Consider the following 17,050-nt stretch of genomic DNA (forward strand, 5'->3'; position numbering starts at 1 on the left):
TTGTGTTTGCCTGTGCTCTGAATTGTTTTGCATCGTCTCCTGTGTTCTCCGCCTGCCTCGCCAATCTGCCTCCCAGCAGACAGCCCAGAAATCTTTACCTGCCGGGCTCCAAAAAGCCTGCATCACCTCTCCAAACTCTCAACACGCACACTTCTCAATTAAAGCTGCTTGTGAACTCTTGCAAACCGCTGTTAGAGTTCTGCTTTCTATCTGCAGCACTATCTGTGTTCCTCATTTCATTGTTGTGTGCTTAATATGAGGCGTGTTTCATGACTATGATGAACTTTTTACTGAGTAAGTTCTGCATAGATCAGCGGACCAAACTCAACTGAGAGAAGTCACAGAAAGGATATACTGGGAACACAGGTAACACTGGGATTTCTTGAGCACTTACATACTGCTACTTTAGACTGCTGCTGATTCCACACACACGCATACAGTAAATATATATATGCTGAGTGAGCTTTGTGTCAAATTGAAGGTAAAAGTTTTTACTGTCTTGATTGATCCACTTCCTTGTCTGTGTGCTGTGTTTCAGCTTCACTCTGAGACAAAATGGCTTCACGATCAGAAGAGGATCTCTGCTGTCCTGTTTGCTATGAAATCTTTAAAGATCCTGTTGTTCTGTCGTGTAGCCACAGTTTCTGTAAAGACTGTGTTAAGAACTGGTGGACAGAGAAACTTCTACACGAGTGTCCAATTTGTAAGGAAAGACATTTATTAAATTATACGCCTCGTAACTTGGTTTTAAAGAACCTGTGTGAGGCCTTTCTACTGGAGAGAGATGAGAGAGGTTCAGAGACTCTCTGCAGTCTGCACTCTGAGAAACTCAAACTCTTCTGTCTGGACCATCAGCAGCCGGTGTGTGTCGTCTGCAGAGATTCAAAATCACACAACAACCACAGATTCAAACCCATCGATGAAGCTGCACAGGATCTCAAAGAGGAGATCCAGAAATCCCTGAAGCCCTTAAATGAGAAACTAAAGCTCTTTGAAGAAGTTAAAGGAAACTGTGATCAAACAGCAGAACACATTAAGGTCCAGGCCCGACGCACAGAGAGCCAGATTAAGGAGCAGTTTAAGAAGCTTCACCAGTTTCTACAAGAGGAAGAGGAGGCCAGGATCTCTGCTCTGAGGGAGGAAGAGGAGCAGAAGAGTGAGATGATGAAGAAGAAGATTGAGTCTCTGAGCAGAGAGATAGCAGCTCTTTCAGACACAGTCAGAGCCACAGAGGAGGAGCTGAGAGCTGAAGACGTCTCATTCCTGCAGAACTACAAGGCTGCAGTGGAAAGAGTCCAGCAGCGCCCCCTGCTGGAGGATCCACAGCTGCTCTCAGGAGCCCTGATAGACGAGGCCAAACACCTGGGCAACCTGACCTTCAACATCTGGAACAAGATGAAGAAGAAGGTCTCATACAGTCCTGTGGTTCTGGATCCAAACACTACTCATCCAGAACTCATCCTGTCTGAAGATCTGACCAGTGCAAGACGAGGAGAGAGACAGAAGCTTCCTGAAAACCCAGAGAGGTTTGATCAACATAATGTTGTTCTGGTCTCTGACGGTTTTAACTCAGGGACTCACAGCTGGGACTGTCAGGTTAGACATGATATATACTGGGCCATAGGTGTGATGAATGAGTCTGTTCAAAAGAAGGGGGAAATACCCACTGGATTTTGGGATATATGTCTCCATGATGGAAAGTACCTAGCAACCTCCCGACCTCTCCCAGATATAGTTCTGTCAGTGAAGAAGAAGCTCCAGAGGGTCAGAGTTCATCTGGACTTTGACAAAGGAAAACTGTCGTTCTCTGATCTTGATACTAACACACACATACACACCTTCACACACAGATTCACTGAGATACTTTTTCCACACATTGGCACATGGAATGAATTCCCACTGAAGATATTACCAATGAAAGTCTCTGTATCAACAAACCACTGGCCTAGTTTCTAAATGCATTAGCTAAGAATGCTTTATAGCTTTCAGGTCGAGTAAGAAATTCTCAGAAATGTCGTCATGTGAAATATCGGTGATGCTAAACAAGTTCTAGGAGTGAAACAGAATAACATTTAATGCAATTTTGATTTTTTTCTCAGGTTTTTGATTCAGGGCAAACATATTTTAATGAATTAATAGGGGCGTGTCGGTGTTTCAGGAATATAAGAACCATGTTGATGTGACAATCTGATCATTAATTGTGTCTGAAAACGTAGTGATCCTAAAAAACCAACTACTGATATTGATATATATTGGCAGATATAATTGTGTACATATATACATAATATAAACAAACATTGTGTTATTATCTCCAAGTATTACTTACTTTTATTGTTTTTTTGGGGGTATGTGACTCATTGTAAGGAATCATTATATATTCTTAGGCTTGTTTTTTGGCCAAGTTGATGATTTTTTATGATTTTGCTTTCATAGTTATTCATAGAATTTAAGTCTGCACTGTCAATGATTGTGTTTGCAGAGGCAAGACTTTAGTTTCTGTCTTCTTTGTGAATTTAAAGTTACAATCTCGAAGATCTCAGTTTTGTTCTCTTTGGCGGCACCTGTGGCGATATGCGGTAACTGCAGGTGTTTTTGGATTTGACTTCCCAGGGATCTTAACAGTGTCGCCACAGACACTCAGATATTAATACTGTAAATGCAAAGGCTTTCATTACTGGGTCATACGCTTAATAACAATTGTGTCAGGTCATTTGGATATAGACAGATTTAACATTTATTTAAATGATCATTTTTGTGATTATTACTTAATACTTACTTAATAACAATGTAAATTTTACATCACTGATTATGTTCTTATCATCTTGATTTTATTTTACTTATTATTCAAAATCTAATCACGAATAAAGTTGAAATGGTTTCAGATCAAACTGTGTTCAGAAATGTTGTGCAATATTGTAATATTTTGAAAATACAAGAACAAGTTATCATGTTTTGACATTGAAGTCAAAGGTATTTTAAAATTAAAGTCATAATATTCAGAAAAAAAGTTGGAATGTTTTGAGAATCAAGCCTCAACATTACGAAAATAAAGTCATAATAAAAGGATGAAAACATCATAACATTTTGATAAAGAAAGTCTTTATGGAATTAAGTTGTGAAAAAAACATTTATCTGCTGTTTACAGTTTGTTGTAAGTAGATGAGCGTCTGTAGTCATTGAGAATATTTTTAGAGCTGTTAGATTTGCTCATATTTAGTTTTATCTCAAACATTGTTTTCTGATGATCAGTTTCTTGTACAATTTTGAGATAAGTGTCTATGCTTAATATTTAATATAAGAAAGGTTTCATACCTAAGCTATATATAAACATCACAGAAGACAAGAGGCCAAATTGAAAGAGTATAGAGACAATAGGAAAACAAAATTACTTTTATGGGAACCATTTCTTTAAAAAAGAAATTAGCAACTGCTGTTTCTCTAACAGGAAAAACTCAAACCCTACAGAAAACATAATCTTACTCTTATTGTCTGTACATAGATTCATTTTATAATATTCAGACAAAAGATGGTGCAATCAAAGCAGCAGATATACTGATGAGTAATATAAAGCTCTATAAACACTGGATCCTACATTTCCCATAATGCAACTTGATAGCATCTTTCATTTAACCCTATGTTCCTGGTAAACATTAACATCTTAAAACTCTGCACCTCTAGTTTGTATGGCAGAGTTTCTGTTATACGTCTTTAGTCTCAAATCTCAAACTGAAATTACCCCGATGACATCACTGTGACATCATCAGATATGACATCATACAACTGTTTTTACAGGCTGAGTAGATCTAATCATAGCCAGTGTATACTTAATTATACTTAATGTGTACAATGGAGGGAAGTGACACGTCAAAGAAAGAAGAGAGGAGGCGACATGTGAATGTGGTCATTAGATTATATTATTCTCTTATTAAAAAAGACTTCATCACAAGAATTGACTTCATTCATTCAGACACAGTCAAAAGTCTTAACATGTTCTAAACACTGTTTATCACTAACTGCATAACAACGTGGAACCACTGCAATCTGATCAGAGGTCAGTTTTGAGTGTCTGCACTGACAGACATCACCTGCTGCATGTGTTCATGGTCAGTAACGATTAGTCAAAGTGTAAAAGACACATCTGAGCTGCTGAGGTGACAAAAACATGGACGCCATCAGTGACGAGTTTCAGAAACCTTCAACTGTTGAGGTTTAACAATTTATTTTACTATCAGGTGTCTATTGATTTTTGTTAAACATTAAAAAAATTGATTCATAAAATTCAAGAAGCTTCATCTATTCCCTATATTTTGAGTGCCTTAAAAGATCGACAGACTCTTCCCTCTTTGTTCTTTAATATCCCTAATCCAAAATGTTTGACATCAGTCTGTAACTATCGGACGGATCGCCATGAAAATGGGTTAAAAAATTTCACGGATCCAGAAAAAATGAATCATAATCACTTTTCATCCAGCGTCACTGACAAGACAAAGTAAACACGTGTGAAACATTTTCAGTTCATGACCTCTTAAAAGTAAAGAGTGAATTTCCAAACAGCCTCAGCTTGAGATGAATGCTAAAATGGTTCGCTAACATGCTAAATATTTGCATGTTAATCACCTTTTAAGTGATGAGCTTCGACCACAAAAGAGGAACCTTGAGGTTCACGTCCAAATCCCCTAAATGTGCAGGTACCTGGACCAGCTGATGGGCTTCAAAAGAGCAGCAACAAGTGCAAGGACAAAGACAACTGTAAACAAAGAAATCTGACCAAAAGTACCTTTTAGAAACAATCTGTTAGAGTTTGTCCCGTTGGCATAGAGTTGTAGATTTCACAATAGCTTGAAAAATGGGATTAAAAGTTAATTCTCGACTTTAAGATCAATAAACCCAATCGAAAGCTTCAGCACAACTTGTAACGGTCAACGTGGCAAAACGGTTTAAGGTCAAGAATGGAGGAACTTTCAACCAGAGCCAATTGTGTTTAAGTCAGTGTGACGCCACCAGGAACTCCTCAGGTTTTTGTGGTGGAAGATGGCACATGCTAAAATTAGTATGTTAGCATTCAGCCCCACTTGTGATGAAGTTTTAAGAGCAGCAAAGTTGTCTTTCCAGCTTTCATCCCACAAACAATTTAGTTTCCTGGTGTGTTATTAATGAGCATTCATCAATTTAAAGATTGAGATTCATCAAACTTCTAATTAGATATTGAAGTAATGTAATATAATATAAAACAAGAATGAAACAGAAAAAATAAAGTCACTTTGTCTCATGACAAACTGTCTAAAAAGTTCTGTTTTCTTTTCTAGTTTAAAAGTATCTCGCTCGTTTCTCTTCTGTTGCACCTGTAGCCACGCCCATCAGTGATGTCACAGTGTCCCGGAGTACACCTGTGCATCACTGCAGCCAGGTGACAAGTTAAAACACTGAAGGTCAGAAAAAACAAACAAAAAAGATATTCAGGGGTCGTTAAGGTACTCTTAAAGAAACATTTAAACATAAATGAAAAACATAGTAGAAGTAGAATATTCCAATGCTTGACTGAAATATCTGTTAATAAACTGCAGTTAGTTTTAAAAAGGAGTCGTTCACTTTTTAAAGATCAGTAACCAGCTTGTCATTGAAGTGCACAGTTCTCATGATAAAAAGAACAGAAACAAGTTCACCAAGGCAACGAGACATACTCGACACCTGCTCTATAACTGATTAAAGCTGAATTAATCAATATCTTTTCATAGAAACTGATTAAATTACATTCATTTAGTGGTCAAAAACAACTCAAATTAAATGATAAAGTTCCTTTGCGTCTGTTGGATGTGTAAAATCTTTGCTAAATCACGAGAAAAAAAGACGTTAGTTGCTGGGTTTACAGCTTGTTCTGCTGCCCCCAAGAGGCCAAAGAATTATCTATCAATCAATAAAACTTCAACCATTTGTTAACTCATAACTTAAACTTAAAATCTCAGCGTCAGGCATGATTCCAGTCTTTACAACAGCAGAGTAGTGATTCTTCAGTGCCTGTTCTCCGTAGCTATACAGGAAATGTAAATGCATAGTGAATCTAAACAGCAGTGTTCATTGCGCTCTCTGAATATACTTCACATTAATCCCTCCACCTTCTGACAGACACCCAGCCCACGTCAGCCCCCATCCTCACCCGTGATCTATAGAGGACAAATCCCGCCTCTTTTTGGTGTCCCCCTTGGGAAAAATACGTACAGTAGTCAACGGCAAGAGACAAATATTGTTTTGATCCTGTTCTAAATGTGCCATTAATTACACATGTAATGTTTGTCAAGACAAGAAAGTTTATCATAGTATATCACAAGTTTTATTGTTCTCTTACCAGACGTGTTTTATCCAGCAAATCTTTTTATGAGCCAGGAAGCAAAGAACCAGCAAGACCGTTTATTGGTGTGATTACATCCTGGTCCTAAAAACACACAGGCGTAGTGGCTTCACTTACGCTCCACGTCACTAATTATGTATTTTCACAGTTTTCCCGCCAAAATGCAACTTTCTTGATGTGCAAAATGATCAATTGAATTATGTAATTAATGGCACAATTCTAAAAGGGATCAAATAGTTAGAAGTCTCTTGTCGTTGACTTTCGTATATGTTTTTCCCGAAATAAGGTCCCATGGTGATCAACTGGAAGGGGCGGGGCTTCGCCTCTCTATTAAAACAGTGTTCACACCAGATATTTACCATCCACCACCTTCAGGATATTACCGTTTTATGTTTTTACCTGCAACTCTGACAAAGGTTTATACAATTATAAACCTGTCTGACAGTCCAGGCTGCTTTTTAACAGACCATGCTTACGCCATTGTTTCTGATTGATGGATGGTGCAGCTACGCAGGGCTAAAAACAAGTCCAAATGATTTTTTTTATTTTTTTTTAAAGAGGAAGAAAAACACCTTCTCTTGTTCTTTTTTTTCTCTCCTCCACCCGTCTGGTCGTCGCCTCTCTCTTTCTGGCACAGTTTTGATCTTTAGTCCAGTCCGTATAAAAAGGCTTTGGGCTTTTTTTTTTTTTTTTTTTTTCTCTGCCCGCTGCTACATGATGATTCGTGGCTCTGGGACCGACTCGTTGATGGATTTGTGCGGCAACACGTTGGCACCGTTCAGGTAAAGCTCGTCATTCACGATCACATCCTCCCCCAGCACCGTCACGTTCTCCATACGGACCTGACGACACAGAAAAACCCAGAGACCATAATCACACATGACGGCAATCATAAAAAAGTATCTACAGTGTATATTGGTTGCAAAAATACAATTAGACCCTAAAGCATACTCTGCTTTATGGTCTATTTGACTCCATAATTTACCATAATTTACTAAATGAACATCATGCTGTATTGGAGAAGACTTGAAACTAGAGATTGAGACCTTAAACTCATGTTTACAATGTTTACTGAGGGAATAAATCAAGAGAGAAGTAGAGTCATTTTCTCATAGACTTCTATACAACCAGAGGAGTCGCCCCCTGATGGACAGTAGAGAGAATGCAAGTTTAAGTCACTTCAGCACTGGCTTCACTTATCAGAAGTTGATGCTGGAATCACATGGAGCTCAAAATAGTGTTAAAATCAAACAATAATACCATTTAATTCTTGGTTTAACACAAGCAGACCAATTCAATTTGAATATATGGGCAAAACAGCATCTCAGCCAATAAAAATTACTTCTTAATTAAATTGTGGAATATTCATTGTTTTATTACACTGAGCAGTTTGTTGTCAGCTGCTCCAACAATAAACTTCAACATTAGAAAAAAAGAAAGTTAAAGCCACCAGACTGCAGCATGAAATTAAATCATCTCCATTAAATCCTCATGTTTTAGAATTCTTTTTTAATAAATGATAATAATGCAAGAAATCATGGATTGCATGTTTGATAATTTGTAATCATGATCTAAAATAACTTTGAATAATTAAATCAACACTGTGGAGTTCTGACAGAAGTGGAACATTAATGTAAAATGGTTTTCCAAAAACCTGCCTTTCAGAATTCATTTTAGTGACTGAATAACTTCCACACAGACTATCTTCATCTGTCGGCCATGATTAACGACCTCCGTCTTAAACTCACCCACTGGCCCACAGAGGAGCTCCACCCCACGATGCAGCTCTCCAGCCAGGAGTGCGATCGAACCCGCGCTCCCTTCAGCACCGTGCAGCGTTTCACCCTCACGCCGTCCTCCACGACCACACCGGCACCGATGGTGACGTTTGGGCCGATGGTGCAGTTCTCCCCAATCTGCGCCGTCGGGTCCTGCATGGGGGTGGGGAAGCAAGGACGGAGGGTTATCATCTAGCACGGTTCTTGCACATGTACAGCGTGCCAACGAGCCGGACTCACCACCAGAACGTTGCCTAGGAAACCGGGCCCCGTGCGCAGCCTCTCGGGAGCGTTTTGTCGCAGCGACTGCAGGTACATACACATCCCTGTCAGGAAGTCTTTAGGCTGGCCGATGTCCATCCAGAAACCTGCAGACGAGCGAACATGTAAACAAACAAACAGCATAGGGAGATAGAGAGACAGTTGGTTACCGTGGAAACAACAAGGACATAAAAGCAGGAGTTTCCTTTTGATCTGCAGCAGATGACGTACTGAAGCACAAGCTCACATGATCAGCAGCAACGGAACTCCACTAACAGGCTGAGCAGTTATTGCCATCTTTAAAAGGACCATACCTGTGTTTAATTTATATTCTACCTAGTAATATTATTAATTTCTTCTTTTAATACTATACGAGTCTTTATATTGTTTCCTGCTCACAACTCTTTTGCAATGCTCTCTCTCTCTCTCTCTCTCTCTCTCAAACTGAAATCAAACAGCTGCCTCAAACAATCAATCTAAAACCTCAGGGTATGGCACTGACTCTTAGCAGCATTGGGAATGAATTACAATATAATATGTTTCAATACATTTATTTATTATTTTGTTTTATTTAACGCTAGTAGCATGCTCTGAAGAACATGTCTCTGCGACAGCCACGCCAACAATAATACCACAAGGAGTGTGGTAAAAAAAAACATCTCGCTTGCATTTGTTGTCACATTTCTATTGTCTAATCTCTTTCAAATCCCCTAAAAATCTATTTAAAAACCCTTAAGATAATGAGCTCAAACTATAAAATAACAACCCAACAAAAATGCAAAACAAAACAATTACATAAAACCAGAAATACAACCAGGAAAATGAAGTGTGATCACATAATCTACCTGAATGATTTAACTGCTTGTCTTCTGAACCGTCACAAATTATAGTTAAATGTATCTGTGTGCTCAGGCTCAAACTTCTTTTACTGATTTTATTTCATTGGTGTGAACATCTTTATTATAAGAATTTAACACTCCACTGAATCAGCCTGCAGGTCTGAGCTTAAGGATTTGACTCCAGATACATTTTAAGAAAGGGAAAACTCCAGAATGAACTGCTTCATCATCATGTGCACTTATAGTTCAGTAAATCTTCTGCAGGAAATCACACGGTTTAAAAGCTGAGGGAGCTGCTCAGTGTTTCCCCACAGATACATGAAGTCTTCTGAGGGGAAACAAAGCCAACTACAAAAGCGAACCAGTCAGTGACCCGGACCAGTCCACCTGCCTGGACTACAGGAAGGGAGGGGGGGGTTTAACCGCTAGATGTTTCCACTGATGCAGCTGATCGCTCCCAGAGAGGGACGAGGATCTAGAGAAGCACCGAGTCCAGATTCCTCCTACTGAAGATTGAATAAACGCTCTGGAAACATTCTTAATCGTGTTTCACTGTGTTTTGTTGTCATCGGTGCTTCTCTACAAACGTTTCCCCTCCAGAACTACGTGAGTCCGGGTGTGAAGAAAAAACCCAAACACTTACGTCTGGTGGAGCTGTGAGCTGTGAGACCGGAGCGAGCACACAGGTCAACTTCCCACAATAAATATTCATCATACTTTTCTTACATAAACAAAATAAAATCACTGGGAACAGGATGATAATAAATCAATAAGGATAAAACAATAACGTCCCAAGCAAACGTGCCATTAAAGGTGCAACATCTTAGAGAGGGAACAGGGTACTAGTAGACAGGATGTGTATATGTATACATGTATACAAGTGTGTAGAATTATTGCCTTTTAAGTTGGGTTTTTTTTCAACTTTATTGACTGTGAATCATCTCATTTAACATCTGTATCAGCCCTATTTTTGGATAAAGTTAATGTATAAAAAATAAATAAAACTTAAATGATAAATTATTAAAGGGAAAGACACAAAACAACATAAAAATATGCTTTTTTGCTTTGCTTAAAATTCCAGTGTATAATGTATATATAGTATATAAACATATTGAACTCAATAGATCGGCCGAATTGTGTCCGATCAAACTATTTGAGTCAGTATCGGCCCGATATCTGATATCAGTATTGGTATCAATGTATCACTATTTGAACTCATGACATCTGAGGATGCCTCCTTTGGGATTCAGTGAAAAGCATTTTCAATATTTTATGACAATTTATTAAAGAAAAAATTAATCAGATAGAAATAATTGACTGATGAACTGAGACTAAATGTGTTTGTTAGTTGCAGCCATAAATAAAATAAATATGTGTATTATAGGTTTGTGTTGTAGTATTGCAGTAGTAGTATTGTTACCTTGTAGCTCCATAGTGTACAGCTGTCCCTCCTCTGCCATGACAGGAAATATCTCTTTCTCTATGGATGTCGGTCTCAGCACACACACACACACACACACACACACACACACACACACACACACACACACACACACACACACAAAGTAACAAACATTATTAAATGCCAGTAGAGTGTATCAACACCAAAGTATTCTCTAAAGAGCGCTTTTATCACACATTTACTTGTTACTTCACCACAAATGTGTGTGTGTGTGTGTGTGTGTGTGTGTGTGTGTGTGTGTGTGTGTGTGTGTGTGTGTGTGTGTGTGTGTGTGTGTGTGTGTAAGTCACCTGGATCCTGCTGAGCATGCTGGGATTGAAGATGTATATGCCGGCGTTGATCTTGTTGGAGACGAAGACCTGCGGTTTCTCGACAAAGCGATGTATTCTGCCGCTCTCCGCCTCAAACACCACCACCCCGTATTTAGAGGGCTCCTCCACCCGCGTTACCTTCACACACACAAACACAAACACACACACACACAGTAGCCTTGAATAGTCAGTATTAGTAAATCTAAAAAACTAAATTAAACTAAAATCAATCCAAGTTGTATTAAAATGTGCTGAAATTAAGTCAACATATTTGTTCTCCAGCGTCCTATTTTATCATTGAACCTAAATGTTTATCTTTAATTCCCAGAAAAATGTCCAGTACAAAATGAATCCACTAGAGGGCAGTAAAAGTTTCAACTTAGACAAAATAAATGTCATAAATGAAAACTTAGTGCGAGAGGCTTCACTGTCAACTGTCCAATGAAGGCAAAAATGCCCCCAAAAACTAAAACCATAAACTCACCACGATGGTTCCCTCTTTGCCGTGGTTGTGGTGAAACTGCAGCAGATCTTTGAACGGAAAATCACAGATGACGTCCGAGTTGAGGACGAAGAACGGCTCGTTGTCGACGTTCAGCAGCTCTCGAGCCAACGCCAGAGGGCCCGCTGCAAATAAATACACAGAGGTTTATTTATTATATCTAACTTTATGTCCTGATAGATCTTTGATCAAAAGACATTTCAAAGGGCTCAACAATATTTTTTTAATTGCTTGCCATCCTTACCATATATTTTGATTAATTAACATACTATGCAGTTATTCCTCATTTAATAATGAAAATGTGACCTATATACATGTCACACATATGATGTACATTCTTTGCACTCTAATTTTCTGTCCAGCTCAAAGATGCCGGGACACTTCGCCTCAATCAGTTTGCTTGAGTTTGAGTTCCTTTTAAGCGTTTAGTATTTTAGCATTTAAATGTTTCCATGTGGCCAAATAATGCAAAACAATAAAATCACAACACCCACATTTCTGTATCTCAAGCAATTAAAGCTGCATAAACCTCCACAAGTGCACTTTATTCATGTAAATACAGACAAAGATAATTGTCTTGCAGCTAATATTAAAGGTGCAATAACCGTACATCCTGTATTAGAGCTGGCCGATAACATCTGTGGTTGCATTGGGCCATCTCAGACGATGTAAGAAATCAGTGAGCAGAAGTATTTTATGTCAATATTTGATATACAGGATTTTTGGGACAATGTGATGAAATAGTTTTATTTTTAATAAGCAAAAAATCTGACACTGTTTCATCTGACTTCTTGCAACAGTTAAATATCCAAGAACATTACTGCATTGTTTGTAATATAATTACACAGAGATAGAAGTTCACCCCTATTCTGTAGGACTCATAGCACTATAATACATTGTAGTTACATAGTTTTTCTAGACAATATTTTAATAACAGGATACTTTTAAAAATGTACTTTTTAAATGTAGAAAGAAACTCACCCGTTCCCAGAGGCTCCTTCTCATGAGACAGAGAGATACGAATCCCCAGCTGAAGAGAAAATAGTGAAACATTCAGGATACGAGCAATAATTCATGGAACACTCAAAATTAAAAATGTTTATAAACAAGTTGTCAATTCCAAGTAACTAATGATCAACTAATCAATAAACTGATGAATTGTTGCAGCAGTAAACGCCATATCATGATAGACTTAAATTAAAATAAAATGGTGTTATGAAATATGTCTAACAGGTTTGATTTTGTTACACAATATTTCACATCAAAACGTAAAACAGCAGAAGAAAGACGGAAAAGCACATGGAAAGAACAAATTGTCCAGTGAAAGCTCGGTTAAGAGTTTATGGTTACAATACCGCTTCTCTCTGGCCCTCAAAATAAAAGGGGGGAAGGAGAGATTACACTGTTTCATGGTGATGTAACCGGTCATCTAATCTTCACTTTCACTAAATAAATGCAGCATGGATTGAGAGACTGCTGTAACAGAATGCTGCACATCATATGTTGATAATCAAGCTTTTAGAGCAGCAATAAAATTTCCACACTGGAAAGAGATGTTGAATTTTGAAATGTCATGTTGTTTTATGCTTTGACAGATCAAAAACAATCTGTCTCTCTTGTAATGTGGCGGCGGCAGAAATCAAATCTCAGAGACTACCGGTCAAACTACCGATGACTTGACACCACTTTGCCCATCAGGAAAAAGTTAATGGATTAACCGACTGCTCTGCTCTGGTGCTGTTAATTAGTGTGAACATATTCAGTGTGTGTTGTGAGAGCTGCTGATGTGAAGGTTGAGATGGTTTGTTGTACGTACTCTCTCCTCCTGGACCCTCATCTCTCTCTCCAGCAGATCTGACATGTAGCTCACCGCCAGAATCACATGGTCCACGCCGGCCTGCACACACACACACACACACATAGAGAGGGTGACCCACTGCCTTCAATAATCTCAGAAAGAAAACCTCAGCAGTAAAGTTTTTTATTTTTTTTATTTGAAAACCCCCCCTCAGTACCTTGACCAGTGCCTCCACCTGGTGCAGCAGGATGGGCTTGTTGCAGAACTCCACCAGCGGTTTTGGGACGCTCAGCGTGAGCGGTCGCAGCCGGGTCCCGTAACCCCCAACCAGGATCAAAGCCTTCATGCTTGTGGCGTTAGCAACAGTTACCAGGGGGACCACAGCTCATCAATGGAGAGACAGCAACCAGCCTGAAGAAGAGAGAAGAGAGTCGCAATGACAACGTGACATCAGATATGACGCGCTGGTTTCTGTGATAGATGACGGACTCTGAAACAACCGGAATAGTTATAAGAACACTTTCTTCACATTTAAGTCCAGAATCTCAAATGTTTATTACAAACTGCAAGACAAAAATGTTTCACAGGTCAAACAAATGTTTTATTGGAGTATTTGCTCAACCTTACTAGTAGCAAAAAGATGGGATATTTTTTTGTTTGAAGAGTCTTTGAGGATTTTGGAAATACTGTTAAAACAGCAGTAAGTTTTGTTAAACATCATTTTGTTTTTCATATATCACTTTGTATTTTGCTTTTGGTGAAAGTAGATGCTCAGCTCTGTGACACAAATGCAATAGTGATCCATGAGAGGCCCAAACAAAACGTCATGAGAGTCTCTATTACACTCGTTTTGTTCAACAGATCAGTTTTGGCCCCCTGGGATAAATAGGTTTATCAGTCTGTCCTGAGATGTATATTATTTGTGTAGCATGATTTTTTTGTTTCTCCACTTATTTATTATATTTTTTTCCCCCATGATCTGTAAAAAATGTGCATTCAAAATGTTACTTTGTGAAAGTTCAGAAGTGTTATGGGCAACATGTTCTTAAAGTATGATAAGTGAAAGTACGCATCATGCATATGGGCCCTGTCTACGTCATATTATTATATTAATAGATTCTTATTATTTTTAAATAAGAAGGATTTTAAAGATGTAGTTGGTCAAGGTGAAGCAAATCTTAACTTTTTATACAGTGTTGGGTTGTTAAATCTACAATGCATTATATTTTATAAACGGATGACTTGTTTTTTATGTAAAATATGAATCTGAAAAGTAAACAATAACTAGTTGAAGTGGAGTTCCCTCAGTAGACCACACATACCAAATATAAACAATCTGTGCAATACCAAAAATGATTCTCTCTGTTTATATAATATAAAGTTTTTTACTGATTTTCTTTTCTTTACTGTGTTATTACTTATTTACTTATTTTGATCTTGTTTTTTACTATGTCTCTTGTTTGCACTACATGTAATGTAATGTCATCATTGTTGATTTACAGTTATACAAAGCAAAAAAAATCCTTAAATTAGAAGTGCAGCCTGGCTAACATTGAGGTTTGTTGAACAGAAACATTTTCTTATTTCTCAAGGGAGTAAAGATGAATTCAGAAAGTGTAAACAAACACTAGATCCACTACTCCTTCTTTCTATGAATCTATCAACATGCAAATATAGTTTATTACAGAAGTTTAACTGAAGGGCAAAAGATGTGTCGTTCTCCGTCTGCTGTGCACTGGAGGCTTCATACACATAAAAACACAGACATATTTATATAAATGTTTAATATATCTGTATGTACTACTCATTAAAATAAAAAAATAATAATAATAATAAATAAAATAAATAAAATAAATAAAATAAATAAAATAAATTAAATTAAATTATTAAATTAAAATTTTAAATTTAAATTAAATAAATTTAAATAAAAATAAATATAAAAATATCCAATTGTAAAAACGAAGAGAATTCTATTTTTTTGTAGAGAAGGAAGATAAAATAAAATTGTTTTTTACTATGTCTCCTGTTTGCACTACATGTAATGTAATGTCATCATTGTTGATTTACAGTTATACAAAGCAAAACAATCCTAAAATTAGAAGTGCAGTCTGGCTAACAGACATATTTATATAAATGTTTAATATATCTGTATGTACTACTCAATCAAATAAATAAATAAATAAATAAAAAATTAAAATTAAAATTAAATTAAAATAAAATTAAAATTAAATAAATATTAAAATAAAAATAAATATAAAAATAAAAATGTACGGTATCCAATTGTACGAAGAGAATTCTGTTTTTTTGTGCAGTGTGGCTAACATTGAGGTTTGTTGAACATAAACAAGGGAGTAAAGATGAATTCAGAAAGTGTAAACAAACACCAACAGTGTGAGTTTCCTCCCATTAAACCAGATAATTCACTCTCTGGGGAAGTCTGGCTCATGTTCTGGTTTAGCACCAACATGAACATGAAGAGGAGACACACACAGGTTGAAGCACAGTGTGCAGGTCATCACATAAACAGTGTTGAACTCACAGTGACTGAAGCTAGCTCCTGTTAGCATAGCTCAGCTAATGTTAGCACATGTACTGATGATGTTTACAGCTTTTAAAGACACGTCAGATGGCGGCCAGCTGCTGTGTTCGGTTTATGTGAAGGTGAGTAAAGAGGGTAGAAAGTTACTCACGTGATTCAGTTCGGCAGAAGTCTCCTGGAGGTTTCCTGATGGAGTGAAACTCTGGGAATGACACGTAGGGTGGTTCAAATCCGCATTCTGTGTGTCGCTTCCGGTCGAGCGCGTCATCGTCATACGTCACACATCCGGTGAATGGTTTCAAAATAAAAGCATGTATGTTTGATTCGGGTGTTACAGCAGCTCAAGTATAGAGGTAATAAATAAAATATATTATACAAAAAAAAAATAATAATAATAATAATAATAATAATAATAATAAAAATTAAAAATAAATTATTAAGTTATAACATTTTATTTCAACATAACTTTGGAACTTTTTTCTTCAATGAAAAATAATCAAAGTGATTAAGCTTTTATTTTAAAGGCCATATCACCCTGTTTCTGGTCTGCTTAGCTGACTCTGGCAAACTTGATGGTCTGCTTCTCGCCCCTATCACTGAGAGGGGGTGTGGAAATAATCCAGGTCCTTAAAAGAAAACTCAAATCTTCCTAATTTATACAAAACTAAAGTTAGAGATGATGAATTCTTATGTCATTATCAAAACATAGGCTCAATGTTCATGGCTGTCCCACTTATTCCATAACCTTTATTTAATCGTTTCTCCACGCCCCCTATCGCAGGACACAATGGTTTATCCCAAACACTCTAGTCCCGCCTCCTCACGACTTCTGGCCAATCAGAGAAAAACAGCGTGGCGACTGAAGGTGGAGTCACTGCATTCAGGTTTGACAGCTGACAGCTTGTTTACCTACTTTCTGACCTTCATCCACTTGAATATCTTTAGTATAAAAGTATTTATTCCTAATGTTTGTCCATGACAATTAAATACTGAAGTTAGAGAAAACATTTGATTTATGTAAAAATAAAAATATATATATTTTGACTATTTATTTTCAAATTTAAGCTTTACTTACTTTACACTTTAACTTTATTTCTCACTTTGTCAAAATGTTTGACCTATCTCATTATTCTGATATACAAGTTTATTTCTACTTGAGTAATTGCTAACATACTTCCAAAACTATAATGGGCTTCAACAGGATTATAAGATGT

General features: G+C 37.3%; 2 protein-coding genes across 2 annotated transcripts; one reads left to right on the forward strand and one right to left on the reverse strand.

Moving 5' to 3' along the window:
• The first annotated feature begins 308 nt into the window (after positions 1-308).
• LOC129106397 (nuclear factor 7, ovary-like) lies at positions 309-1,956 on the forward strand. The gene is made up of 2 exons (XM_054617788.1): positions 309-366; positions 539-1,956. The coding sequence occupies exon 2, from the start codon at positions 556-558 to the stop codon at positions 1,954-1,956; it is 1,401 nt and encodes a 466-aa protein (XP_054473763.1). The 5' UTR covers positions 309-366; positions 539-555.
• Positions 1,957-3,892: 1,936 nt separating this feature from the next.
• On the reverse strand, positions 3,893-16,070 carry gmppb (GDP-mannose pyrophosphorylase B). The gene is made up of 10 exons (XM_054617818.1): positions 15,988-16,070; positions 13,515-13,708; positions 13,316-13,396; positions 12,481-12,529; positions 11,482-11,624; positions 10,977-11,135; positions 10,645-10,723; positions 8,365-8,492; positions 8,095-8,277; positions 3,893-7,188 (listed from the first exon to the last, which is right to left on the reverse strand). Exons 2-10 carry the CDS (start codon positions 13,641-13,643, stop codon positions 7,057-7,059), a joined length of 1,083 nt encoding a protein of 360 aa, XP_054473793.1. The 5' UTR covers positions 13,644-13,708; positions 15,988-16,070; the 3' UTR covers positions 3,893-7,056.
• Positions 16,071-17,050: the final 980 nt, after the last annotated feature.

The sequence above is a fragment of the Anoplopoma fimbria genome, chromosome 17 (assembly GCF_027596085.1).
Source record: "Anoplopoma fimbria isolate UVic2021 breed Golden Eagle Sablefish chromosome 17, Afim_UVic_2022, whole genome shotgun sequence".
Taxonomy (NCBI): domain Eukaryota; kingdom Metazoa; phylum Chordata; class Actinopteri; order Perciformes; family Anoplopomatidae; genus Anoplopoma; species Anoplopoma fimbria.